At 51.1% G+C, this 27,115-nt stretch overlaps 2 protein-coding genes and 1 long non-coding RNA gene across 14 annotated transcripts in view; 2 read left to right on the top strand and 1 right to left on the bottom strand.

Annotated features, from left to right (window-relative positions):
- On the top strand, positions 1 to 14,085 carry Necap2 (NECAP endocytosis associated 2). Of its 2 annotated transcripts, XM_005317505.5 has the most exons (8): positions 1 to 160; positions 2,643 to 2,743; positions 5,248 to 5,352; positions 5,434 to 5,515; positions 6,350 to 6,458; positions 8,821 to 8,995; positions 11,984 to 12,068; positions 12,885 to 13,070. In XM_005317505.5, exons 1-8 carry the CDS (start codon positions 69 to 71, stop codon positions 12,931 to 12,933), a joined length of 798 nt encoding a protein of 265 aa, XP_005317562.1. In that variant the 5' UTR covers positions 1 to 68; the 3' UTR covers positions 12,934 to 13,070. The 2 variants fall into 2 exon arrangements, with proteins under 2 accessions (XP_005317562.1, XP_005317561.1); XM_005317504.5 differs by lacking the exon at positions 11,984 to 12,068 and having other exon boundaries at positions 12,885 to 14,085.
- Positions 14,086 to 19,894: 5,809 nt separating this feature from the next.
- Crocc (ciliary rootlet coiled-coil, rootletin) overlaps positions 19,895 to 27,115 on the top strand; it is a 47,651-nt gene continuing 40,430 nt past the window's right edge. For 5 of the 11 annotated variants that reach the window (XM_078025381.1, XM_078025385.1, XM_078025383.1 and 2 more), the window contains exons 1-3: positions 20,195 to 20,288; positions 25,734 to 25,961; positions 26,974 to 27,115. In XM_078025381.1, the coding sequence (XP_077881507.1) occupies positions 20,220 to 20,288; positions 25,734 to 25,961; positions 26,974 to 27,115 (439 nt within the window). In that variant the 5' untranslated portion in view covers positions 20,195 to 20,219. Of the gene's footprint in view, positions 19,987 to 20,194; positions 20,289 to 22,025; positions 22,078 to 23,363; positions 24,321 to 25,733; positions 25,962 to 26,231; positions 26,468 to 26,973 lie in introns of those variants that run through there. The other 6 variants (XM_040287971.2, XM_021733706.3, XM_078025387.1 and 3 more) reach the window with 5 other exon arrangements.
- LOC120890642 (uncharacterized) lies at positions 24,163 to 25,748 on the bottom strand. Its single transcript, XR_005734980.2, has 2 exons — positions 24,912 to 25,748; positions 24,163 to 24,365 (listed from the first exon to the last, which is right to left on the bottom strand). It is a non-coding gene; the product is annotated as an uncharacterized LOC120890642 (long non-coding RNA).

The raw sequence follows: 27,115 nt of genomic DNA on the forward strand, positions 1-27,115 counted from the left end.
CCGCACTGCTTCCGGTCCCATGGGGGCGGGGGAAGGAGCCGGAAGTCCGGTGGGCTCCGGGCGTCGAGATGGAGGCGAGCGAGTACGAGTCTGTTCTCTGTGTCAAGCCGGAGGTCCACGTCTACCGCATCCCACCGCGGGCCACCAACCGCGGATACAGGTGACTTTCCGTTAGCCCTGCCAAACCCCTTCCCCGCCGCCCCACCGCGGGAGCCGAGGGCGGCCCTCCCCGGTTTAGGGGCAGGGGTGATGTCGCTGCGGCTTCTCCCGGTTGGAGACCAGACCGCGGAGGGGACCCGCGGTTGGGGCGTCTCAGCGGGACGCGGGGGACGCCTGGCGACGGGGAGGGCGTCAGAGCCTAGCCTGGGGGACCCCGGTGGCCAGGAGTGGTGGTGGGTGTCCGACTCCCGCGCCGACCGGTGGCCTTGAAGGGATCCTGGACGGCCTGAAGTGGGGAGGGGACCTGTCACTGGCGGAAATCCCCGAGGGGAGGGAAGGGAACCCAGAACCGGCTGGAGGGACCCGTCCCGGAGCTTCCAGCGGATAGCTGAGCCCAGGGGCCCTTTGCCACCCGCTTCCCTGGCGCGCATTTCACCCTTGGCCGAAGCCGTAGTGGCTGGGAGGGACCCACCGCACCTGTCTTGTGTCATCCCCACCCTGTGCTTGTAAACGCGTTGATGGGTGTCTCTGGGAGGGAACCCTGAAACCGTCCCGCGGAGCAGAACCAGGGCTGGAGAGTCTCCGCATACCCTTTTGTACTGTATGATTTTATTTATTATCTCGCGTTTGAAATACCTGTCAAAACTAGAGGAATAAAGATGATCCCTGAAACAGATAACCTAGCTCATGGCTAGTTTGTGCCATTGAATGGGGTGTGGCATTTTTTTTGGGGGGGTAGTGCGGAGCTGAGGATTGAACCGAGGGGTGCTTTACCACGGAACTACATCCTCAGCCCTTTTTAATTTTTATTTTGAGACAGGGTCTCCGGCCAAGTTGCTGAGACTGGCCTCTATCTTGGAATCCTCCTGCCTCAGCCTCCAGAGTTACTGGGATTACAGGCATGTGCCAGTGTTTCTGGCCATGGGGTGGCTTTTGAAGGCAATGTGTGTGCAAGTTTTTTGAAAATACAGGATTGACCTACAATGTGAAATGATGGGGTGTCTACATATCTGTCCTCTTGTTCCTTTGCGGTTGTGTAACAAAAGCCATGGTGAATTTTCTAGCGAGCAGGTATTTTATTGAACACCTAACTGCAGACAGTGAAGTTACCAAACACTAGCCCTGGCTGGTTTGGCATTGAGGAAACTGCCAGCCCTGGCATTTTGACCTCTTCTTTGCTTGAATCTTAGGATTTAGGCTGTAGCTGAGTAAGGGGAACTGAAACTGAGTCTGCTGACTTCTGAATTGAGCATCTGCATTTCTGTGGTCTTCAAAACAGCCTTCATCCAAGTTCTTGAGAGCTGACCTATGCTTAGGAACTTCCCAAGAAAAGCCTCCTGGAAACACCCATGGCTCTTACTGTCTGGGAGTTTTCCCTGAGCTGCCGCTTAGAACTAAAATGTGAAGTTATTGCTTTAAGAGTGCCAAATGAGGGGCTGGGGGTGTAGCTCAGTGGCAGCCTGCTTCCATGGCTTGTGCAAAGGCCTGGGTTCAATGGTGCAATCCCTGGTAACACACACATACACACACACACACACACACACACACACACACACACACAGCAAATGAGATTATCTCTGTAGGTCCATGCTTTCCTGAGTTTAAGGATTTGTTGCTGCCTTTGAGAATTTCCTAAGCATCTACTTCCTTTTTTCACATGTAGCCTCAGGCTCTGGTCTTTTCTTTGTCTATGAATCATTGTACTTTTCCTTCAAGATGGTCTCAGTGGTCCCAACTGGTCACTCTGACCATCCTGGTGTGCAGCTTCTTCCAGTTCAAGGCCAGATCAAGAAGGGGACTCAGAGTTTGGGACATATCAGTAGGACAGGACTTACACAGGAAAAATAGGCCCTCCAGCTGCTTCCTCTGTGGAGAGGAAACTAGGAGGAAATCTCTATTGGGAGAAGGTCTCTAGTCTAGAACAGAGTTGTCAAGCTACAACTCACTTTTTTTAAAATATTTTTTTTGTAGTTGTACACAATAACTTTATTTATTTATTTATTTTTATGGGTGCTGAGGATCGAACCCAGAGCCTTGCATGTGCAAGGCACGCGCTCTACCACTGAGCCATAGCTCCAGCCCCAAACTCACTATGTTTTTGAATGGCCCACAAACTAAGAGTGGTTTTTACATTTTTTAAATGGGAAGAATTTTAAAGAAGAATATATCCCACTGTGAAAATTATATGAATTTCAGATTTCAGTGTCTATAGTTTTATTGAAATATAGCCATGCTCTGTAGAATATTTGCTTAAAATACTTAAAGCACCAGCATGCTTTATTGTATTGTGCAACTGCTTTCTCTCTATAACACCAGAATTGTCTAGTCATGACAGACGCTGTGGTGCCTGCAAAGCCAAAAATATTGACAGAAAGTTTGCCACCTCTGGTCTAGAACAAGCAGCCTTTTCCATTCTCTTCCCCAGCATTGGAAAAAGAGAGCAACAGTCTCTGGCAGAGGCTCAGTGGTTTTTGTCCCCTTAGGGCCTCGGAGTGGCAGCTGGACCAGCCATCATGGAGTGGCCGGCTGCGGATCACTGCGAAGGGTCAGGTGGCCTACATCAAGCTAGAGGACAGGACCTCAGGTAAAGGCAAGGGAGGCTGTGTTGGGCTGAGGTGCCACACCTCCCCGTGATGGAGGGACGAGGCCACCTGGGCCTAGCCAGGCTGCTCAGGGGCCATGGGAACCTATCCTGGGAGTTGGAGCCTCAAGTGTACCTTTCAGCTGCCTTTGTCCCTGATCTTAATTGTAGAAACCACTGCCCCCAAGTGTGTACAGGAGTATTTCTTATCAAGCCCCTGTTCTCTTGGGGGTCTGTTAATTTTGGAGGCCAAGGAGAGGAGACTTGCAAAGTGGTCCCAGTAGGAAGTAGGAAGCCCTGGAGCTTGCCTCGAGGACAAGCTGGGGAAAGGTGCACAGCTGCTGAGCTCTGGTCCTTCCTCAGGAATTCTGCTAATCAGCTAAACGGTAACTCCCCAGAGCTGATCCCGCCTGATAAGTGAAGGAGCTGGAAACTGTTGTCCTCAGCTCTCTCTGTAGCAAGAGGATAAGCCACGCTGAGCTGTGCTGGGGTCAGCTGGCAGATAGGGCTTCTGCGGAAATCTCCCTAGAAGTCATGGGCTACCAGAGCCTCTGGGTGAGCCCTGGAGGGCAGCACGCTGGAGTCTCCCAGCCTGAGGGTCCGCACATTGCCAGCTCAGGTGCCACGCAGTCAAACAGCTGCTTTTTCTAACACATGGAAATTCCCCTTAGTGGAGCAGAAGAAAAGGCAAGGATCTGGAGGCAGAACTGGCTGCCTGTTCTCGAACTACGCATTCTGTTTGAGATGTTGGGCCATGTGTTCCTTGGAGTGTTGGCCTCCAAATGAGGATCACATTGGTTCTTCTCTCACAAAATTGTTGAAAATAGGAAGTGAGCAGATAGTTTGCCAGTTGCCTTGTGAACTGCAAGGCACCTCATCATGGATTTATTCCTTTGGAACATGGTGTTGTCAAGGTGAGTATTGGCTGCCATGGCTAGGCCAGAGGATTCTGGTCCAGTTGGTGTCACTAGGGTGTGGCAGTACTCTTGTTTTTGGGGAAACTTGGGGACTTTTAACCTAACTGCCTAATGTGACAGCCACTGTTTTGAGCCAAACCTTGCTTACTTACCCAGGAGGTTGTGAGTATAACGTTCTGGGCCAGGGTTTCTCAGCCTCAGTGCTGTTGACGTTTGGGGCTGATGAGTCCAGTGTGAGCTATCTAGCAGCATCCTGGACTTGACCTGCCAGTTTCCAATAGCACCTCCTGAATTGTAGCAACCAAGAATGTTTCTAGACTGTGCCAGATGTCGCTGTGGGGAAGGGGAGCAAAATCATCCCTGTTTATGAATTATTCCTCTAAGCTAAAGGCATCCAGATAGGTCTAGGTCCCAGGGTTCCAAACTTGGGTGGATAAATTGACAATAATTGCAGACTCTGGTGCCATCAGCATTTGTTTGTTTTGTACTGGTGGTTGAACCCAAGGGCGCTTTACCACCGAGGTACATCCCCAGTCCTTTTTATTTTTTGAGATAGGATCTTGCCGAGTTGCTTAGGGCCTCGCCAAACTGCTGAGGCTGGACTTGAACCTGCAATCCTCGTGCCTCAGCCCAGGTTGCTGGGATTACAGGATTGCCCAGCCTATTTGTTTGTTTGTTTGTTTTGAGGCAGGTTCTTGCTGGGTTGCTGAGGCCCTCCCTCAGTTGCCCAGGCTAGCTCGAACTTGTGATCCTCCTGCCTCAGCCTCCTGAGTTGCTGGGTTTACAGGTGTGTGCCACCTTGCCCAGCTGAGCCATCAGTTTTGATTTAATCCAGCCCTTTACCCAGTAACCTCTAGACCACAGGACTCACTAGAAAATGTTAAGTGCTTAAAGCACCCATGAAGATAGCATGTGAGATTGTAGAACTGTCGCAGGTGCTCACAGATTTACATGCTCACTGCCACTGTGGAGCCCCATGCTTGATGGGGGGTGCATTTCACCAGGGAGCCCTGCCTCTGAGCTTGAGTTAAATTGCCCTCCTTTGGAGTCTTATGGGTGTAGACACTCCCTCCTTCCTTTCCACAGGGCTCCCTGGCCCCTCCTACAGTCCTGCTTCAGCTATTCAGCTACTGGCTTTTGCAAAAGCGTGATCCATCTAGGCCTGGGCTCACCTGTGTCGGGGCCCTCAGGCTTCGGCACGTTGTATCAGGGGATAAAGCAAAGGGAATGGGTGGGTGGTGGATCGTGGCTGCACTCTGCATCCTCACATGGGATTGGAGGCCCAGCATCAGTAGAACTTTTTATTTTAAAAGAAGTCTGGATTGCTTTACGTGTAATATGATTTTGGAATGTTTGGTAGTTAAATAAAAAATATTAAAATGGTGCTGGATTTGACCTGAAAACCACTGTCTGAGATCTTTCCTTAGTTACATTCCAACGTCTTCCCTTCAGCAAGAATGGATTGGATTGGGATCCCAGAGTCAGGTCTGCCTGTCCGCCCGGCTTGCCAGAGATGCCTGGTGGGAGGCCCAGCCGCGAGCTGGACTCCAGGCTGCGGGGCTCGGGGCTCACCCCAGCTTGTGCTTTCAGGGGAGCTCTTTGCCCAGGCGCCAGTGGACCAGTTTCCTGGCACAGCCGTGGAGAGTGTGACGGATTCCAGCAGGTACTTCGTTATCCGCATTGAGGACGGAAATGGTACGCGTAGGTCTGGGTGCCCCCCTTGAGAAAGGTGTCCTCTGCCTCCGGAAGAGCGGGACTGACTGTGCTGTTCCGCAGGGCGGCGGGCGTTCATTGGGATTGGCTTCGTGGACCGGGGTGATGCCTTTGACTTCAACGTGGCGTTGCAGGATCATTTCAAGTGAGTGTTTCTAGGAGGCTCGTGCTTCCCCTTCTTTCCCTGGACAGAATGACTTCCCAGGTTAGAGGACGCCAGTGGCTGGGCGTGGCCTCCCGCTGGCGGAGCCTCAGAGAGTTCTTCAGGCAGCCGCCTTTTCCTGTCCCCCTGCCACTCCTGGTCTACTGTGACGTCTTCTTTCCCCAGCGCCAGGCTCTACCAGCGCCGTCAGCTGACCCAGCCTTTGAAACGTCCTGTCTCTTTCTCCCCAGCCCCTGAACAGCTTGGGTCCTTGTTCGTCTCTCTTGGCCTCTCTGGGCCTGCTCTTCCTTGATGTCATAAGTGGCACTTGGGTTCCCAGGCCACTCAGCTGATGCCCTGGTGTTCTTTATGAAAGAGAGGACAGGAAGGTCCGTGTCCATCACTGACTGCCAACAGGTTGGCCTCTGTCACAGGTTGTGAGGAGGACAGGAGGAAAGGGGACCTTTGTGTTGCCCTCTTCTGGGCATCTGTCTTGATGGACGGCATCCCACAGATGGCCATTTGGGGTGTGTGCAGACCATGCCAAGGGTGGGGGAGGCAAGGACAAAGTTCCCTCACCTCCTGGAGCCCAGCCCACAGACCCTAGGGCACAGACCTCTGCATAGGGGACCGGTTGAATTGTCACAGCGTCTTCACTAGAACTGTCAGTTGTGCTGCTGAGGAAACCAACGTGCAGGTGGCTGCTAAAGCGTCCGGCCCCGAGCCCCCACCTCCCACCCTACCTCCACACAAGCCTCCTTGGACCACTGTGAGTGGACGTGAGCCCAGAGAGCGGGTCTCTTCCAGCTGACCGTTTCCTTCTCCTTCTCTCCCCAGATGGGTGAAACAGCAGTGTGAGTTTGCAAAGCAAGCCCAGAACCCAGACCAAGGCCCCAAGTTAGACCTGGGCTTCAAGGAGGGCCAGACCATCAAGCTCAACATCGCAGTGAGTCCTACCCTCGCTTAGCTGTGTTGACCATGGTCACACCATACTTGAGGCCACCTGGCCCAGAGCTCCTCTTCTCCCACTTCAGTTCCATTGGTGCTGGGCTCGCCCTGGGCCGAACAGAGCTCTGCTGTCGTGGTCTCAGAGTCGAGCTGAGCAAGCAGAGACCAGATCACACGGCAGGAGAGGCTCTGCCACCCTAGGATGCCTGCTGCTGTGGGCTTCTAGAGGAAGGACACAAAGCCCATGATTGGGGGACCCAAGGAAGGCTTCCTAAAAGTAGTGACCCACAGGCAAGGGACAAGGGAACAAGTATTTCAGACAGAGGGCAGAGCACCTGAAGCGCCTGTGAGTTGAGAAGGAATGTGGGTTACTTGGTGTCCTGGCTGTGAGAGTGGGTCAGGAGGGGTCAGTTCAGTTTGCCTCTTGGCTTATGCCCTGAGTAAGGAAGATTCTGGGCAGCTCTGGGCCACAAACTGTCAGGGCAGTGCAGGGAGCATGGACAGCTTCTGCGGGTCGAGTCGTCCTGGCCCTGGCGTCTGAGTAGCTGGGCATCTGGCTCAGCCCCATCAGCTGTTGAATGGGAGCAGGTTGGGGTGCCCGGGGTTGTCAAGACTTGGCTTTACCTGGCTGACTGGTGAAGGGGGGATTTGGAGTCATGATTCAGGGACACCAAGGACCAAATGGGTTCAGCTTCTGAGGGAAGTTTGTAACTCTAGAATAATGCTTTTCCTTTTTACTCACTGTCTCTTTCTCTTCTTTTCTGCTTCATGCTAGTGATGATTTGGGACCCTTGAAATTGGGCAGCTGGTCCTTAGGAGAAAATGCAGTTTCAATCCAGTGGACTGGATGAGCTGTGCCTCTTTCCCTTGCTTGGAGGAAACTAACATTTAATGACCATCAGCTGGGGGCCAGGTAGTGTTTTTAGGCATTTCTCATATAAATTAAACATTCTTCCCCTTTTGAAAAGACAAGGATGTCATGGTGCAGGAAGGTGAGGAACTCTCCGGAGTCTTACACTGCAGGTGACTGGCCTGGCTGGCCTCACCCTAGGGACTCAGAGGACCTTCACTGCAGACCACGCTCCCCACTTGACTCAGCTGCCACCTTCCTTACAAGCAGCAGGCTGTGTTGTACTCATCCGTGTCGTTTGTGCTAGCTTCTGGCTCACATTTGCTGCTTGGTGTTTTTGTTTCAAGTTTTATTGAAGTATAACAGGTGTGTGTACAGAAAAGTACCCAAATCATAAATGCGGAACTCTGCAAATTTTCAAAAACTGCTCAGAAACTTGCACCCAATTTAAGAAGCAGAAGACTGAGCACCGGGGAAGTCCCCCCGGTCCCTTCCAGCCAGTAACTACCCACCCCCCAACTTTGATACCTAGACTTTGTTCTTGACTTTCACGAGTGGAGTCGCAGGCTTTGTTCTGATTTGTTTATGTCTCCGCTCTCTTCCTGGGGTAACACTTGGAGGGTGTCCTTGCTCATGCTTGATTCATTCTGGTGTTCCTTGTGGGAATGCATCTAGTTTGTTGTGCTGATGACTAGGACAGTGCTGCTGGGGGTGTCCCAGCTTGGGTCTCTGGTGCGCCTGAATGTGCATTGCTGTCAGGGCTTCTTCCAGGCGTGGAATTGCAGGACCAGGAGTTCCTGTGTGGAGCTTCATAGATTCTTTCTAACAATTCTCCAGAGCAGTTTCACCCGTTCCCACCCGGCCTGCAGTGCATGAATGTCAGCAGTGGTATCCTGTGCTGTCGGCTTCTGGTGGGTGTGAAATAGTACTGGGGGTTGGACCCAGGCGTCCACCTCTGAGTGACATCCTCAGTCCTTTTCATTTTAAGAAAGGCTCTTGCTGGGCTGGGGATGTGGCTCAAGCAGTAATGTGCTCGCCTGGCATGCACGGGGCGCTGGGTTCGATCCTCAGCACCACATAAGATAAAATAAAGATGTTGTGTCCACCGAAAACTGAAAAATAAATATTAAAAAAAAAAAAAAGAAAGGCTCTTGCTAAGTTGCCCATGCTGTCCTTGAACTTCTAACCTTCTGCCTCTGCCTTGAACTTCTGACCTTCTGCCTAGCTGGGATTACAGTCACATGCCACCAAGACTGGCTTAATATAGTTTTGATGCTCACTTCCCTGATGATAATGAATTCAGGTTCTGGGCTTTAAAATTAACTGCATTGGTGATGGATTTCGAGTTGTGATGCGTTGGATACAGCTCCTAAAAATGAAGGTGCTGGGGAAGGACCATCCTTTGGTTATACAGATGTTGGGGTTTGAAGCTCCCCTGGGCCCTCCTCATAAGGTTTTCTGATTCACTTGAGCTCTGCAGAACTGATTTGCATTCCTTTTCTCCATTTAGAACATAAAGAAGAAGGAAGGAACTGGGAGTCCCCGAGCCCGGCCTGCCAGCACGGGAGGGCTGAGCCTGCTTCCCCCGCCCCCAGGGGGCAAAACCTCCACACTGATCCCACCCCCTGGGGAGCAGTTGTCTACAGGACGGTCCCCTGTGCAGCCAGCATTTGCTCCTGGTACAGGTCAGTGCTGGGGTGGACAGTGAACCTACGACTTCTTTTCCCCAGCAGCTGGGGCTTGTGGCTGCCATCCTTCACACTCAGTAATGTGTCCCTTTGTACCTGTCGATGTCAGGCTAGAAAGAGGGCACCACAAAGTGGACCCTGCACATACTGAGGGGTTCTCAGTTCCTTAACACCTTCTGCTTTCTCCTTTAGGGCGTCTGCCCTCCCCTGATAAGCAGGGACAATGACTTATTCGCTATTGTGAAATCATCAGCATGCAGATTCCTAGTCCTCTGTAGGTGTTGAGTGGGTGGGTGATGGAGACAGGTCAGCTCACATTTAGTGGGAGGGGTGGGTCAGGCATGAAATGGATGTGGCCCTGGTTCACCAGCCTCCAACATGGTCTGGGAGGCTTCATGGAGGAGGTGGCATGGAACTGGATTATGAAGGAAGGGGCAGAGGTATTGGTGTTTCAGGCAGAGGAAGAGTGTGACTCAGGCTCAGGTATTTAGATGCCCTGTGTACTCAGGGAGGTGGGTGCCAAGGTGAGCAGGGGAGTTCAAATTGGAGACTGAGTGCTGTGGGGTCCCAGGAAGTGAGAGGCGGCTACCTCAGCAGACTGTGCTGTGAGCCTGGGAGAGGCCCCTGGGTTCCTCAAGTTCTTAGTGCTGGGATGCCAGCCCTCCCAGCCCACTGTCCTGCCCAGCATGATGCTCCTGGCCTTGACCTAGGTCACCAGCCCCCTTTCTACCCCATGCCACCCATTTCTTCAGGCAGCATCTAGGCAGGAAGCCTTCCTCATTCCTGAGAGAGTCCCTGCCACTGGCAGCTTTATCTGCAGGTCTGACTTCTACCCTCTGCCTTGTGGTGCTACCCCAACCGGGGGGCTGAGAGGAACTGCAGTCAGGGCCCTACGCTGGCACCAGGAATTCATCTTTAAGCATTATTTCTCCAAGTGGGGCCATAGGACAATTGCCAAGGACAGGGGCAAGAATCTACAATCTCATTTGCATTGTGGTTTTATTTTTTGTGTATGCTGGGAATTGAAACCAGGGATGCTTAACCACTGAGCCACCTCTCCTGCCCATTTTTTTTTTTAAGTTGTAGATGGACACAATACCTTTATTTTGTTTATTTAATTTGTTTATATGGTGCTGGGGACCGAACCCAGAGCCTCATGCATGCCAGGCAAGCACTCTACCATTGAGCAACAATCCCAGCCCCCTCCCTTGCCCTCTTTTAAATTTTATTTATTTATTTATTTATTTTTAATATTTATTTAGTTGTAGATGAACACACAGTATCTTTATTTATTTTCATGTGGTGCTGAGGATTGAACCCAGTGCCTTACACATGCAAAGCAAGCACTTTACCACTGAGCTACGGCCTCAGCCCTCCCCTGCCCTTTTTATTTTTTATTTTGAGATAGGGTCTTGCTAAGTTGCCAAGGCGGCTTTGAAACTTGTCGATCCTTCTGCTCTCAGCCTCCTGATCTGCTGGTATCAGAAGCTTGTGCTTCCACACTTGACTCTTTTACATTTTTACTTGAGTGGCTGGAGCCACTGCCTTAGCCTTTCCTTGGTGCTGATGCGTTTTTAGCACCTGACACCTGTCCTATGGAGTGTTAAGCCTTGGGGATGCTGCAAGGACAGACACTTGAGTTATGACAGATGGAGTTATGTCCTGGCAAAATCATCAGAAGTCAAAATCATAAGTTGAAGAGGTATTTAATAAACCATTACAAAGTTGATAAACCCATTATTAAATTGAAAAATCTTGAATCAGACCATCCTCAAGTTGGGTGCTGTCTGTACAGCGTCGAGCTCCTGCTCTGGGGGGCTTCTATCCTAGTGTGTGAGACAGTTAGCTTGTCTACAGGCAGGATGGCTCAGTGGCAAGTCACAAATAGTTGACATCTGTGGAGCACTCACTGTATGCTCCAGAACCAGACCACTGAGGTCCAGCTCTGGCCCTCCGTTGTGCAGTCATCAGCGACTGCTGGCTTGTCTGGGCCTGTTTTCTCACCTCTAGGATGGGGTAGCAGTGATGCCTACAGTTACAGGTTTTCTGGAAGGAACAAGTGAGCTGATCCACTCAGAGCACTTAGAGCAATATGTAGGATGCTGTGTGCACAAGCCTGATGTTAGTTCCCATTTTATGAATGTCATCACCCACACCACTGTGTCCTGAGCCTATTCTGAGCGTTCCAGAACATTAACTCTCTTCTTTCTCACAGTGTCCTGGGAAGCAATCATCGTTACCATCCCCATTTTACAGTCAGGACAACTAAAACATTAGTGACCTGCACAAAGTCTCATGGTTAGTCTTGACCTGTGGTCTGCTACGGGCTGTGCTTAAGTGATGAACACTTGGCAAACTAAAGCTACAACATTAAGAGCCCTGTTTTATCCAGTCTCCCCGCTCAGAGCAGATGAGAAATAGCAAATTAGTGGGAAGCAGAAGTGGCAGACACAGACTGTCCTGAAGAGAGAGTTGGCAGCATGGGGCATGGGAGGTAGCTGAATCACCTTTTCTGGAAGAGTCTCCTTGCCCCCTGAATAGCTGGGGGCTCAGGACTTGACCTATGTCTCACATGTAACCTCCTCAGTTGGTTGATGCAGAAGTGCAGGAGGCTTCCTGTGAAGGTGACCTTGTGATTTGGGTGGGGACTTCTCCATGCAGGTAGCCAAGACGGGACATAGTACATTCAAATGGGTTCCAGCGAACATGGTGGGAAACAGCCTCAGGTAGTAATGACAGATAGCTGTGCTCTGGCACCTCTCCTCGCCTTGTTTGTGGCTTTCTGCCTTTCCCCAGAAGCCCTCAAGGCCTTGGGTGAAGATGGTAGAGATGTGGCGACTCACCAGCATTCTGATGCCCCAAGCATCTCTGTGTGTATTTTTCAGCCACCTAGAATCATGACATTGATCACCAGTCACCAAGGTCTCTGACTCCGTGTCTCTTTGTCTTCTCTCCCTACCTGTTGGACTTGGGGACATTAAATAGGAGGTGCCACTGAATCCTGGCCACAGCCCAAGCCTGCCACTGCTGCCACTGCTGACATCTGGGGAGACTTTACCAAATCCACAGGGTAAGGAGTGCCACATTCTCTGAGGTGGCTGGGACCAGGGCTGTTTCTCTAGAAACTTAGGATTGCTCTACGTGTCTCCTGGTGCTGGGAGCATCTGCTCTGGTTTGGATACTTTCAGGCCAGCCAGAGGACAGAGTGCCCCAGAGTGCCTGCTTTGGGTGGCATATTGTTCTCTTGTGCCTCTCTGAAAGCTTTTCACCATTGCCCACTGCCTGTGGCCATCTTTAGCAAATCTGTTTGGGCATCTGAACCACCTCACCAAGTGTTTTGGCTTGTCCCAGTACCTCTCTTCTTTTCCCACTGTCCCCTGCTACCCTGGAATGCTGGGCTAAGAATCAGGACCTAGGTTTTGGGCTTCAGAGGACCTCTGACTCTCTAAGATTCCAAGCCTTCACTTGGGATCAGGTGGAAAGACGAATTCCTGTTGCACCAGGTTCTAGGATCCGGGTCTGTGTACATGTTCTCTAAAGGCCAGGAAGTGAATGGTCTAGACTGTGTGGGCTACATGGTCTCTGTCCAGGTACTTGTCCTGCTGTTGCCACAGTAAAGCAGCCACAGAGGGTGTGGACACAAGTGGGCATGGCCAGGAGGACTTTACTTCTAAAAACGCCACAGACATGATATAGCTAATTTAAGAGGGTTTTTTTTTTTTTTTTTTTTAAAGTTTACATTAACTAAAAGTACACACAGACTTGGTCCCTGGCCACTGCTCTAAACCATTTAGGGATGGGCTATTTAGAGCTCTTTCTGCCAAAGAAAAGCCAACTTGAATCTGTTTTCAAACAGCTGAACTCCTACCCCATCTTCCCCTCACAGGTCGGCTTCCAGCCAGACTCAGTCCGGCACAGGCTGGGTCCAGTTCTGACCTGAGCACAGCCCTGTTTCCTCCCTGGACTTCTGGGAAGGCGCTGCCTCATCTGGGAAGGAGGCGAGACTCCTTGCTGGCCCCTGGAGCACCACTCTCCCCTCCTTGCCTGCCTTTCTTGACAGACTGAGCACAGGGGGCAGTAAGTCAACACCCTGTCGCAGTGTCTCCTGGGATTCGGTATGCAGCCGGAACGCAGGAGAAGAAACGATCCAGAACCCCTGTCCCCCTGTCTCTTGATGTGCAGGAGACTCTGAAACTGGCCTGCCTTCATCTCAGTGACCCGCATTAAACACAAGCCCCCAAAGCAGCAGAATGGATTGAGTTTGCGCCTGGATTCGGATCAGCCCTCCTCAGGGTTGATGGGTGTCCTGGGGTCTCTGTTGGGCAGGGGCTTTCTGCCTCCTGTTGTTGGTAGCCACTTAAGTCAGAGTACCTTCAAGAAGAGGGACTCCATCCTGATTTCTGCCAGATCTTTAGGCCATAGCTTGAACTGGCCATTGGGAGATGTTGGAAGGATTAAGTGGCTTGTAAGAGATTTTAGTATTGTGCTTTGCTTTTGCTCCAACCTGCACTAACTCATCTTTGCAGAAGGGAGTATTCTGCTGGGTAGCTGCAAGCGAGGGCCTCTGAAGTCACTCCTCACTGCCAGCCGGCTGCCTGAGTGCCAGGTGGCAGTGTTCATCTCTGCCCACTTGCCTAGTTTCTGTCTTCCAGCCAGGCAGGCAGCACAGGCCAATGAAGGTGCTGGAAGCCAGGTGGGGCAGGGTCTGGTGGGAAGGTCTTACAGAGCTGGGTTGGCTCACTGCCCACTGCAGCCCCCTGGGCTCAGCTTCGCAGCGCAGTACCTGGTGGACTTGGATTTTCTGTCTGGTGATTTCTGAAGTGCCTTATCTGCAGACAGCTTCTCACTTTCTTTTCTCCTTCAAGGACTGTGAATGACAGAAGGAAGAAGAAGTTCGGCGAATTCAGAGTCCAGCGTGGCCTGGATTACTGATTTATCTGAGTGCACCTTTGATGATTCTTTGAGTTAACCTTACCTCGCAGTTGATTTTTTTTTAAGGGTCAAGAACTTCAAACTGAAAAAGTACTGGCGTTTTTGTGGGACCAGATTTTTAAGATTAAAAAATAAATATCTTTACTTCCGTCGGAGATGAGTGTGTTTTTGGCAGCATGGCTGCTCTGCTCTCCAGGGTGCCACAGATGGACTGAGAGCCACCTCCCTCACCACTGTGTCCAGATACAGAGTGCAGGGCTAGGGCTTCAGATTGGCCACTGTGGTAACCAGTGATGGCTCTCCTGTCTAGAAGAGTCTTTCCCATCCTCGGGACATTGTGAGAGCAGCTGCCTGAATTCACTTTCTGGAAGGAAGGCTGGTTCTGTCATGGAACCTTGGTAGAAAGGGCTGTGCTGGAGGGAGTGGCTCACCGGCATCCGCCTCTGGAAGCCTCTCCCAGGGAAGAAGGATGCACGCACAGAGGTTAAAGTCAAAAGGCCATGCTTCCTGTACCTGAAGGTTCTCTAAGAAAGATGAGGTTGGATCTGAGTGTGGTGTTGCACACCTGTAATCCCAGCAACAAGGGAGGCAGGAGAATTGCAAGTTTGAGGCCAGCCTCAGCAACTTAGCAAGGCCCTAAGCAACTTAGACCCTGTCTCAAAAGAAAAAAAGTCTGGAGGGCTGGGGTTGTGGCTCAGCGGTAGGGAGCTTGCCTAGCACATGGGAGGCCCTGGGTTAGATCCTCAGCACCTCATATAAACAAAAATAAAAAGAATTATCTTCCTACAACTAAAAAAAAGTCTGGGGATACATACAGCTCAGCAGTCAAGTGCCCTGGGTTCAATCCCCATTTCCGATAAAAAGATGGATGGGTTTTTATTGTAGGCATGAAACTAGCCTCAATAACTAGTGAAAAAGAGGAGAAAAAAATGGAAATTGAAAACCCTCTTGAATACTAATAATGATTACATCAAAGAGCCCTCAGGAGTAGTTTCTAGTGTCTGTTTCATGTCCCCTCACTACCCATCTGGATGAGGAACTTCTGAGTGCTTGGGGGCTGGAAATGAGAGAGCTCATTCTTAGAGGAGACAGACCCTTAATTACAAGTTGGAGGTCAGTGCTTAGATTCTGGAGTCAGACCCGGGCTTTGAATCTAGGCTGTCTGCTGGTCAGCCGTGTGACCATAGGTTCTTCCTCAGCCCAGGCCTCACATAAAACCAGAGCAGGTGCCTGCTGTATAGTTTGTCCTTAATTCTGTCTCTAGTCAGGTAACACGCAGAAGCTGCTCATGTGGTGATGAAAATAATAAAGAAGTATCCATCAAGTGTCTAGACTAAGAAGTACCTCCAGGGTCCTGGTGGGCAAAGGCTGGTTTGCTGTGCTCTGTCACCAGCTAGAATTCCAGCTGGAGAAAAACAAAACCATTACAGGACCAGGGTCTCCAGGAAAAGACCTCAGTATCAACTCAGGCATCTCTTCAATTATACTGTGACTGGAGCTCATAAGTTGGTACAGTGGAGATGGCTCAAGTGGATGGTAGGAGGTGGGCATTGGGTTTGGGGGGGGGGTGAGACCTCAGCTCCTGCGCGGGGGAGGATTTGGATACGCTAGAAAGTGTGGCACACTAAGATGGCCCCTATGATTCCCTCCTGGTCTTTACAGCCTGTGTAAGACCCTTTGAGTGTGGGTAGATCTGTGACCCACAGAATCCAGCAAAGACAAGAAGGTGTTACTTCCATGGTTTTGTAACATGGGACTGCAGCATCTCTTACTGGCTTTGAAGAAGCAAGCTGCCCTGTTGAGCTATCCCAAGAAGAAAGGTGGCAAGGAGCTGAGGGTAGCCTCTGGCTGTCAGCCAAAACGAAGCTGATGCTCTTAGTCCAAGGATGTGTGACACTAAATGCCAAGGATGAATGCCACTAAAAACCATGTGGGCCTAGAAGCAGATTCTTCCAGTTAAGCCTTCAGATGGGAATCTAGCCCTGGCCAGTGCTTTGGGTGTGGACTTGCAGAGGACCTGGCTAAGCTGTGCCAGACTCCTGACTCAGGGAAAGAGTAGATGTTTTTGACTCGAGGTGCAGCTCGGCAGTAGAACAGTTGACTATTTTCCTAGCATTCGAGAGGCCCTGGATTTGATCTCCAGCACCGCCCCCCAAAAAAGTTAAGATTCTACATTTGTGAGTTGGAGATATAGCTCAGTTGGTAGAGTACTTGCCTTGCATGCACAAGGCTGTGGGTTCAATCCCCAGCACCACAGGGGAAAAAAACCAAGATTCTACATTTGTGGTGATAGTGTTATGCAGCAATAGGTGACTGACACAATAGGTGAACTAAAGTTGTTTAAGGTGGGAGTCAATGTATAAAAGAGAATCTGGACGGATTTAATGGCCAATGACCAGAAGATCACTTCCTGTGCTCCAAATGGACCCTTTACAACAATGATAGAAGCTGTTGCCTGTGTGACGCGTTCTGTGACCACGCACTTAATGCGTGGAACTCATCATCACCACTGTATGAGGTGGGTGCCGTCTGGGTGCATTCAGGATGGCTTGTAAGTAACCGAAGTTTCTCACCTTTCTGGAAGCTGAGAAGTCCATACTGCAGCACTGGCAGATCTGGTGTCGAGTGAGGCTGTCATCCTGCTGTAGCACACATGGTGGAAGAGGCAGAAGATCTCCTCCTGGGGTTCCACCCTCAGGACCCCAAAGATCCTGCCTCCTTACACCATCACACTTGCCATTGCGTTTCAGGGGGACACAGACATCTTCTATCCCCTACTCATCCCTGTTCTTAGGAGTGCAGTAAGATTATGCAATCTGCCCACATGACAAGATGATAAATGGTAGAGCTGGGTTTTAATGCAGGTGATCTGCCTCTAGCATTTGTGTTTTGAACCAGGCCTGTGTGCTCTGCAGCAGTGCCACCTGCAGGGCCTGGCACGTTCCCATTCCCTCCACTTGGCACAGAAGTGTATACCTGTAATCCCAGCTGCTTGGGAGGCTGAGGCAAAAGGATTGCAAGTTCAAGGCCAGCCTGGGCAACTTAATGAGACCCTATCTCAATAATTTTGAAAGGTTGGGGATGGGGGCATGTAGCTTCGTACTCAGGGTAGGGGGAAAACTATGCTCTATTCAATGATAAGTATTGAATGACAGGCCAAGGGATGGGGTTCTATTCCACTGGTAGGATTGGAATCTGCTGAGACGCATCTGGGCACACAGTGGGTGCTCAGTAGCTATTGGTTTCCCTGAGCAGGAAGTAAGAAAAATAACATACTCTAGGCGGAGGAACCAGTTTAAGAAAAAGACCAATTTTGCCTCACAGTTTTAATGTAGACAGATCTTGAAATTTTTGTGTTTCTTTTTTTTTTTTTTTTTTGGACTGGGGATAAACAAGCTTAGTGGTCCTGTGCTTGTTTAGCATGCATGAGGTCCTGGGTTTGATCCTCAACAAACAAAAAAACTAAAAGACTTTAAAATTTAATATTTTTCTTTGGTACCAGGAATTGAATGCAGGAGCATTTAACCCAATCACATTCCCAACCGCCCCCCCCCCCTTTTGAAGCTGGCTTTGAACTTGCAATCCTCCTGCCTCAGCCTCCCCAGCCCCTGGAATGCGCCACCATGCCCGACTTAAAATTTAATATTTTTCATGATTACAGATGTAATATAAATAGGAAAACAAACATACAATATTAAAATCATTTGTGATATTGTCAGGAAAATAGGAAATTCCTCATGTCTGTATTCGCTGTTGCTGTGTAGCATTCATCCCCAAACATAACCACTTGAAATAACCCCTGGTTCTGTGGGTTGGAACCTGGGTACAGCTTAGCTGGGTCCTGTGTCTCAGCATCTCTCACAGGCTGCAGGCAAGGTATGTGGACCAAGGTCACAATGTCATCCTAAGGCTCACAGGGAAAGACGAGAGCTGCTTTTAAACTCACTCACATGCTGGTTGCCGGGATTCAGTGCCTTGTGGCCCCTGGGCAGGTCACACTTTCTTGCCTCAAGGCCTCTAGCTTACAGTTGGCAGCCTGCTTCATCAAACTGAAAAGCAAGAGCTTTCAGCAGAGAGCAGGTATGATCTGAATCTCAGAAGGGATCCTGCCCTCTTTGCTGGGTTTACCATGGGGGAGCAAGTCACGGGTCCTGCCCATTCCTGAGGGCAGGAAATTATACAAGGGTGTAGACACCAGGAGGTAAGGACCATCGAGGGCCAGCTTGGATGTCTTTCTACGTACTAGTTTCCTAGGGCTGCTGTGACAAATTTCCACACAGCAGGTGGCTTAAAACAGCAGAAACCACTGGGGAGGTTTGATCCCCAGCACCAAAGGAAAAAAAATCTCAGATCTGGAAGCTGGAAGTCTGAAATCAGTTGTCAGCAGGGCCATGCCCACTCTGAGCAAGGATGGAATCCCCCCCTCTCCGAGCTTCTGGGGTTCCCCAGCACTGCTTGGTGTGAGGCAGCACAGCCCATCTCTTCCTCCTTAGCATGGCCTTTGTGCTGTATCTCTGTGGTTTATTTGTTGTTGTTGACATGAGGTCTCACTGTATCGCCCAGACTGGTCTTGAACCTCTGGGCTCAAATGATCTTTTTCCTTAGCCTCCCGAGTAGCTGGAACTACAGTTAACTTTTTTTTTTTTGTTCCTGGGGATCAACCTCAGGGGCACTTGGCTACTGAGCCTCATCCTCAGTCCTATTTTTGTTTTATTTGGAGACAGGGTCTCACTGAGTTGCTTATCACCTTGCTTTGTAGAGGCTGGCTTTAAACTCACAATCCTCCTGCCTTGGCCTCCCAAATTTCTGGGATTACAGACATGCACCACCACGGCCAGTTACAGTTAACATTTTGGTGTCTTCTTATCTTCTTCCTATTATATTTATATATAGAAGATACATTTAAATTTTCATTTACAAATATGGGCTTATTCTTCATTTTGTATTTGTTCTAATTAGTTATAGGCTTTTTTATTCTTTTTTTGTGTACTGGGGATTGAAATCAGGGGCACTTGACCATTAAGCCACACCCCAGCCCTATGTTGTATTTTATTTAGAGACAGGGTCTCACTGAGTTGCTTAGTACCTTACTGTTGTTGCAAGGCTGGTTTTGAACTCGTAATCCTCCTGCCTCAGCCTCCCAAGTCACAGGTGTGTGCCACTGTGCCAGCAACTGACTTATTTTTTAATCACTGTTCAGAAACCTCTAAAATAATTTTACCATTACATAATTTTATCATTTGTCCAGTTATTAAATTTTCCTTTGTACCTTTTGGAATGAGGGCCTAATATTCCAATATGTGAAGAACAATGATTTATTAGGCCAGTCTTCTATTGTTAGACATTTGAGTTTTTCTAATTTTTAAAAAATTTTATATTGTTTTTCTTTTGACAGCTGTTTTTATTTGAAAAGCCATAAATTAGTTACCTTTTGACATTTAGGGAGCATTATTTTTAAAGTCAGGCATGGATGAAAGAACTTGAAGTGCCAAAGGTTTAAGCTTAGAAAGGGTGTGCATAATAGAAATAAACCATCAGGGCTGGGCAGCAGGAGGAAGGAATCGGTGGGCGACAGGCTGGCTCTGGGCTGGCAGGTGGGGGCTTGAGCTCCCTCAGGGAAGGCTCCAGCCTGCTGCTCTCCCCTTGCCTGGGCCGCTCTCTGGGCAGAAGCTCCATTAGTGCTCACTTGTGGCTCTTTTTGGCTCTCTGCTCTCTGTCGCCCTGTTCTGATGATTTTGGTTGTCTAACCTCCTTATTTTCTCTTATTTCCTTTTCTGCCATTGTCTTTTTTATTTTTAAATTTCTTGCTATTAAAAGTCAGGCATTGTAGAACAACTTTGCAAGTTAATCATCAGATACTCAGTACATCCTTTTATCCAGGATGCCCATCCTCTAATCCTCCTGGTTAATGTGGTTTTGCTGACAGTGGGCACAGAGTCCACCTAGCCCACAGCCAGATTTGGCAGGCACTTGGCATTGGCAACCTGGGTTGTGACTCCAGTCATTTGTTTCCCTGTTACTTAAGCTTCACGTTTAGAATCCTTCCCAGGGAGCAGGTGAGCACTGGCACAACTCCCTTCAGGTAACTGGTCCTGGGGGCCACCTGGTTATGGGGCACAGCATGAATGGTGGGTAACAGCCCTGGGGATTCAAGTGACTGCCGTCCAGACTGAGCTGAGCCAAGCTACCAAATCAGCAGGGACAGTCTTCACAGCTAGGGGAGCTAGAGGCTTCCTCTGGTGTAAATGTGCCTCCCTGCTGTAGGCTCCTGTGGGTTGCAACTTAGAGAATGTCAAGGAGAGAGGAGCTGTGTTTGCTGTCCCTTCCAAAATCTCAAGTGAGACAGCATTGTGTACAGGTAAGAGCATGTGGCTGGAAGCTACCTACAGCTTTCTGCTGTGTTTCCTTGGGCAAGTTACTGCACCTCTTTGGATTCTAGTCTCCCTTCTGTAAGATGAATTTTAGACTTCACAGCCTAGACCTCTCTCACAGAAGTGTTTAGAAGGGACTGAGGACAGAATGAGAAAATATAGGTGGAAGCAGCCACAGTGTGGTTTGCAGCTAATGTAGGCTGCCTGGGAGGTATTGGTAACTAAGGGAGGCCTAGTGGCAGCAACAGGCAGGTGCCTGGAGGAAGGAGCAAGGAGCAAGTCCTCAGCCCAGCCCTGGAGCTGAGGAACACTCTGCAGTGGATACAAAGGGGTAAGCAGGACCAGAACCAGACTCATGAGTCTGTCAGGGCCCAGATCAGGACCCAGCAGGACTGGGGACTCCAGACAGGATGACAGACCTGGGGTACCTAGTGATCAACTGTGCTTACTGGCAGAGGTCAGTCAGTCCTTCTCTAGCTGGGCCTTGCCCTCCAACCTGGGTACCCCCTGACCCTGAAACCTCAGGTATTGACCCAAATCTTCCCTGACCAGTAGCTCTTACCCTGGCCCAGGCCACAGCTTTGCCTGCACCCGGCTGCACAGTGGCGGTGGCCTCTAGTGAAGTTTCTCAGATGTTAAAAGCAGGTTTCTTTTCTTTTCTTTTAATATTTTTTAGTTGTTGATGGACCTTTATTTTATTTATTATATGTGGTGTTGAGAATTGAACCCAGTGCTTTACACATGCCAGGCAAGTGCTCTTCCACTGAGCTACAACCCCAGCCCAGGTTCCTTTTTGATAGATTAAATTTCCACTCCTCCCCTCCACCTGACATGTAGAACTATCAGCCATGGCCGGCTGGTTTTTCTTTCTGGGTCTTTACTGTTTCCCAAATACAAAATCAAAGCTAAACGGGTTTTCTTAAGGCAAGTGAGCCTCCTCTCAGTCCTGCAGAGTCAGACCTGCTTCCTTCCCCGTTTTGGAAATGAGTGACTTGATACAGAGGGAGGTGAGTCTTGGGGAGGGGATGGAAGGAAAGGACTGATTCTGTAGAGATGAACTTGAGATGGGCACACCTGTGTTTAGTTTGAAAAGCACATTTCTTCTGTGATTTTGCCCCCATCCCATTTGGGCACAGGGATGGGATATCCCCATTTCACGGGTGAACCAACTGCGGCCAGGGCGCCTTACTGGGAGAGCACGACAATCAGAACAGGATTCTGCCCCACGGGTCAGATCACTGAAGCCTCGGTGACGCTCGGGCGGGGGGTGCCCCCTCCGTCTGGTTGGACGATGGGGTCGCTTATCTTGGTCGAAGCCTTGGGGTTTGACGCCTTCAAGACCGAACTGGGGCTGGAGCCGTGGCTCAGCGGTAAAGCACTTGCCTAGCGTGTGAGGCCCCGGTTGGATCCTGGGCACCGCATATAAGTAAATAAAGTAAAGGCCTCGCGTCCCCTACAACTGAAGGGAAGGACCGAGCCAGACCGCAGCGGAGTTCTTCAGCTGGTCTGACGGCGAAGCCTCGGGCGACGCGCTGCCCCTCGGATTTTCCGTTGAGCGCAAGGCGGTAGTGATGGTGTGCGGGTGACGAAGGGCAGTCGCTAGGAAAGCCCCCAATTTAGCGCGGGCGGGATGGGCGCTCCGAGCTCGGAGCCCCGGGCCGCCCCCGAATCCGCCCCGCCCTTCGCCCCGCCCACAAGCCCTTCCCGCCCTGCGCCCTGCCCCGCCCTACGCCCCGCCCCCGGCCCGGTCGGCCTCGGCGGCGGCGGCGCGCGCAGGTAGGGGCCGGCTGTGAGCGCGTGCGCGTGCGCGAGGACGGGGCGGGCGCGCGCCGGGAGAAGGCCGCGCGCGGGGCCGGGGTGGCGCCAGGGGGCGGGCTGGAGCCGCCGCCCGCGCACCGGGGTCCCGTGGGCGCCGAGGGCTCGCCCTGCGGCCGCTCGGCCCGGGCAGGGGGAGGGCCGCCCGGGGCTGTGCTCTCCACTCGCGGATTCTCGCGCGCCGGCCAGGATCTGCCCGGGCCCCGCGGCCTGCAGGCCCCGCCTGCGTCTCTCGGCGGCTGCCGCGAGGCCCTCTCGGACGACGTCCAGAGCTGCGCACCGCGGCCTTGCCCTCCGCGTGGGGTCCTGCTCGTCGTTGCAGCCTACCAAGTCGAAAGTGCCTCCGTGTGGGGACCAGCAGTTGAGGCCCGGGGCTGGGCACGATGCAAGGCTGCAGGAGCCTGCTCCCCCATCCCCCTGGGTTTCTGAGAACGGCCCCCAGGCCCCCTGCTTGAAGCTGGCATTTTGAACTGGCTCCCTCGTTTTTTTGTTTTGTTTTTTGCACACCCAAGTCTGAGCGGATGCCTTTCCCTTGGTGACCACATCTCCACAGTCCCCTCCCTGGGAACTGGACTTGTCTGGAGGATTGGAGCGGGGCGGGGTAGTGGCAGGAGAAGACCATCTGTTTACAGCTGAGATTTCCTGTTTTTCTTGACTGAGCTCGCTGCAGGTGCCTGATAAAATAGCTCTAAGGGAGGAGCAGAGCAGGGGCAAAGGGTGGGACCCCCGCAGCCAACCCCACACATTCCTTTCAGCCAGGCTCTGAGATTCCATGCGTGCGCCACCGCACCAGGCCATTGCCTGGCTTTTAACCTGAACTGGGATGGGGCAGATGCTAGATGGGTGTTCTTTGGTGACTATCTGTGACCTCAGGCTGTCGGTCACCATGCCTGGTGGAATCTTGTCCCATTGATCTCAGCCAAAGCCAAGGGGGATTGTTTCCTTTTCTATTTTTTCTATTTAATCTCCTCTTCAGGTTAAGTATCCTTTATCCAAAATGCTTGGGAGAAGAAATATTTATGATTTTGGACTTTTTTTCAGATTTTGGAATATTTGCAAATACCTAATAAGATATCTTTGGAATAGGACTTAAGTCTAAATACAAAATTCATTTTTGGTGTGCAGTAAGAGTTGCATAATAGTAGACATTGCTGTTATTGTTTAAAACTTTGGAACCAGTCAGAACTGGTCTCAGTGTGGCTTCAACTCTTCATGGCTGGTGAGTCTGAGCAAATGACTTAGTGTGGCCATCGTGTTGCTGTTGAAGAAGCTGGCCTGGCTCATAGTTGGTTCAGCATTTTTTTTTTTTTTTAATAATTTAACAACTGGAAAATAGAGAAGGGGTGAGTGGTAAGAGCAGCCAGTATGTTTGCAGCTCAGGAGTGACAGCAAAAGACTTCTTGGCCAGCTCCTGCAGTGGGACCTGGAAAATGTCAGGTTTGGAGGGGGCCAGGAATGATGCAAAGTGTGTCCCCTTTGTACTCACCAGACTGTGGCTGAGAGTCTAGAGCAGGCACAAGGGTATTGACCGGGCACCAGTAGTACAACCAGTAATTCTAGTGAACAGTAATGATAACGCAACAATAACCATTGCTAACACTGGTTTAGATGCACGTAGTACTAAGGGGACACTGGGTGATATGATGGTGTGACCCCGAGAGTGCAGAGGCTTAACACAATAGAAACTTATTTCTCACTCATGAAAAATCCTGTGGGGTGTTTGGAAGGTGCTTTTCTATGTGGTGAGCTAGGGACCAGATCCTGTCTATCTTGTCGTCCCAGTGTCCCCTCTGACCTTGAAGTCATTTCCTTCCAGTTGGCGGACAAGGAAGGAGAGAAATGATTCCTCTGGGGATACTCTTACGGGCTGAGTCTAAAGCGACACACATTCTTTCTGTCTTTATTTGCCAGAACCTGACCACATGGCCAGATCTGACTGTAAGGGAGTCCAAGAAACATCTGCTAGCCATATTCCAAGAGAGTTGGAAATGAATTTTAGTAACCCATAGAAGTTTCTGCCAAAGCATATCCAAGCACACAACTAAGCCTAGCACATCTTATTTAATTCTCATAATGTTTCCATCAGGCACTAATTATCCAGTTTTACAGATGAGGAAACTAAGGCTCAGAGAAATGAAGTCACTGGGCTCAGGGTCATGCAGCTGATGAGGAGACAAAGCCAACACGGTAGTCAAGGCGTTCAGGTGCCGTCTTAGTCCATTTCTGTTGCTATAACAAAATATCTGAGCCTGGGAAATTTATAAAGGAAAGGAGTTTATTTAGCTCACGTTCTGGAGGCTGGAAGTCCAGCACTGGGCAGCCACATCTGGCAATGACCTTGTTCTGTGTCATGATATGGAGGAAGGGCAGGTGTAGAGGAGAGGGAGGAGGACCAGGCTGCTTCACAACAGCCCACTACCCAGAGAGACATTAATCCCTCTTGACCTAATCCCCTCTTAAAAGTTCTCCCCCACCTCTCAACACTTGAACTGGGGACCAAAGTTCAGTGTGAGTTTTGGAGGGGACAAGCCACATCGGAACCACAACAGACACTGGAGCTGTAGCATTCAGATTTCCAGGAATTTAGTCATTTATTGGAGAACAAGATGCAGCTGTGGAAGTCAGGGAGGTGCAGATCCCCACACGGTTTAGCTATGATTTCTTGGGATCCCAGAACCCAGAAGGGCTCTTACAGTGGAGCCCCGGGTTGATGCCACCCAGTATCCAGTCCCTGGCATCTTGTTCCCTTCCCCCCACATCTGGCCTGCTTGGCATAGCACGTCTATGGCACTTACCTTGGCCGGATTGGGCCCTGGTTTCTAGTTGTCCTCTTGCAGGTCAGAATCCATAGTTGGGCATGAGGGGTCCAGTCTGGATCCATTTGCATTTATGTAGCACCTGCTGTCTTCCTGGATCTGCCATAGAGGTGACAGAGCCTTGAAAAGCAGGTGGCCCTGGCCTTGCCCTCCAGGCACCCATTGGGAACTGCTTGGCCTCAGGGGGCTGAGCTTTGGGCTTCCTACTTCCCTGCAGCGAGTTACCTTGAATAGGTCAGAACCCACCTCCCTGAGGTCAGTTTCCTCATATGGAAATGGGTTGAAGTGAAGACTAAATAAGATAATTTATCCCCTCGAACAAAGGACACCAAGAGGTAGCAAAAGCCCAGACACAGGACACTAAGGAAGATAGGAACTGTGGTTGCCATTTATAACCATTCACTGCCTGCCAGGTGTGCTTCTTCTACCCTTCAACTCAATTCTCACGATTATCTTATGTGGTCGGTTCTGTTGTTCCCATTTTAGTGATGAGAAGAGTGAGGCTCAGAGAGATAACTTTTCCAAGGTCATACTATCAACTGTCATACTGTCAGAGACAGGTGTCAGATGTGTCCCCAGGACAGATTCTGCCTCCAGAGCAGTGGGCCTAACCACTGTACCATATGGCCTTCTTGCTGCAGGGAGGGTGCAGTGGGAGGGGATGGGTGGACTCCTGGGCTCCACAACCCTCGTGTCCTGCCCCCCTGCTCTCCCCACAGGGACTGTACATCTAGGATTTTCAAGTGACTGAAATCAGTGTTTGTTGCTAAGTGAACCTGGTGTTGTGTGTTTAATCCCCAGGTGATTCCTCCATACCAGCATTCTCTGCATTTTACACTTGAGGACACTGAGGCTCAGAGAGACAAAGAAGTTTGCTCTGGGGCACACAGTGCAGCGGGAGTGAAGGACTCAGTCCCTGCCTGGGCTGAGCGATGCCACAGTGCTCTTTGCCCGGTACCTGTTTTGAAGAAACATCATTCCAGAGCCCCGTGGATACATTTGTCGCAAGCCGCGGGAGCTCTGTTCTGGGTCAGCAACGAGGATCGGGACTCTGGCCTTTCCCGCCTTCAGGCTGCTATCCCCACCTCCTGGGCTTGGAGGGCTCTAGGACCGGGGGGAAGGTGGGGGGTTCTTACCTCCAGGTCCCGCCCTCCCCTCCTTCCCTCTACAGTGCCCCTTCGGTCCTCCAGTCTCCAGTCCTCTCTCCCCTCTCTCCTCCCTCCGGCTCTGCGCCCAGCTGTCCCCACTTCCCGGTCCTCCTGGGCAGCTGTAGCTCTCCCTCCTCTCCTTTCCCATCCTCTGCTCCGCCCCGCTCCTCCCACTGCCCGGTCACGTGGGGGCGCCGCCGGATTTAAGCTTAATCTGCCTGGTGCTCAGCTCAGCGGCCTGGGCTAGGGGTGTCCAGAGGTGGGCAGCTAAGTTAGTCTTGGGGCCCTGGAGAAGGGGACGGGGAAGTGCCCAGAGCCTCTTCCCCCATGAGCTTGGGGCTGGTGGGGTCGCTGGAGGCCCAGCTGGCACTGGAGACGGTAATCCAGGTGGGTGCTGGGGCTGTGCCCACCCTGTCCAGGGAGGGGAGCAGGGCCTATGTGTGGTAAGAGGTGGGTGCATCCTGGGGGCCAAAGGGAGGGAGAGGTGTGGTGGTGATGGCGGGTACACAGCCCCAGCTCACAGATCCTGGCAAGTCTGAGGATTTAAGGGCACCCAGGTGGCAGGAGGAAGGGGATCCCTACTCCTAGATTTTAGGGTCTGGTTGACCTCTGACACAGAAGGACCTTCACCCATCCAGGGTCAGCTGGATTGAGCTCCTCACGCTGATGTCCCGCTGGGGCTGAGTCCTCACTGTGTGATTTGTTCTCTTCTCCCACCCTTGGGCAGGGGCCTCCCTCCAGGGCCAGACCACATGACCACCTTTCTGACTCCTAGGCTTCGCTCTGGTTTCCTGGACACTTGTGTTTTGGACCACAGGACTTTGTTATCCTCTCCCCTCAGGCCAGGAATTCGGGGTCCCAGGTCCCTGAAGACCCTCTCTGTTTCCCCACAGACACTGGAGAGAAGTGTCCTGGGACCCAGGCAGGAGAAGAGCCCGAGCGTGCAGGACCCTGCCCAGGACTCTCAGCACACCAGCCTGCCGGCTTGCATCAGGGAGATTGTCACCCGCAACCTCTCCCAGCCTGAGAGCCCAG

The sequence above is a fragment of the Ictidomys tridecemlineatus genome, chromosome 11 (assembly GCF_052094955.1).
Source record: "Ictidomys tridecemlineatus isolate mIctTri1 chromosome 11, mIctTri1.hap1, whole genome shotgun sequence".
In the NCBI taxonomy this organism is placed as follows: domain Eukaryota; kingdom Metazoa; phylum Chordata; class Mammalia; order Rodentia; family Sciuridae; genus Ictidomys; species Ictidomys tridecemlineatus.

Excerpts from the sequence above, each read along its gene's own strand:
- Necap2 (XM_005317504.5), top strand. The coding sequence starts at position 69 with ATGGAGGCGAGCGAGTACGAGTCTGTTCTCTGTGTCAAGCCGGAGGTC. Across the intron at positions 2,744-5,247 it reads GCTAGAGGACAGGACCTCAG|GGGAGCTCTTTGCCCAGGCG; the intron begins GTAAAGGCAAGG and ends TTGTGCTTTCAG. Across the intron at positions 6,459-8,820 it reads CCATCAAGCTCAACATCGCA|AACATAAAGAAGAAGGAAGG; the intron begins GTGAGTCCTACC and ends TTCTCCATTTAG.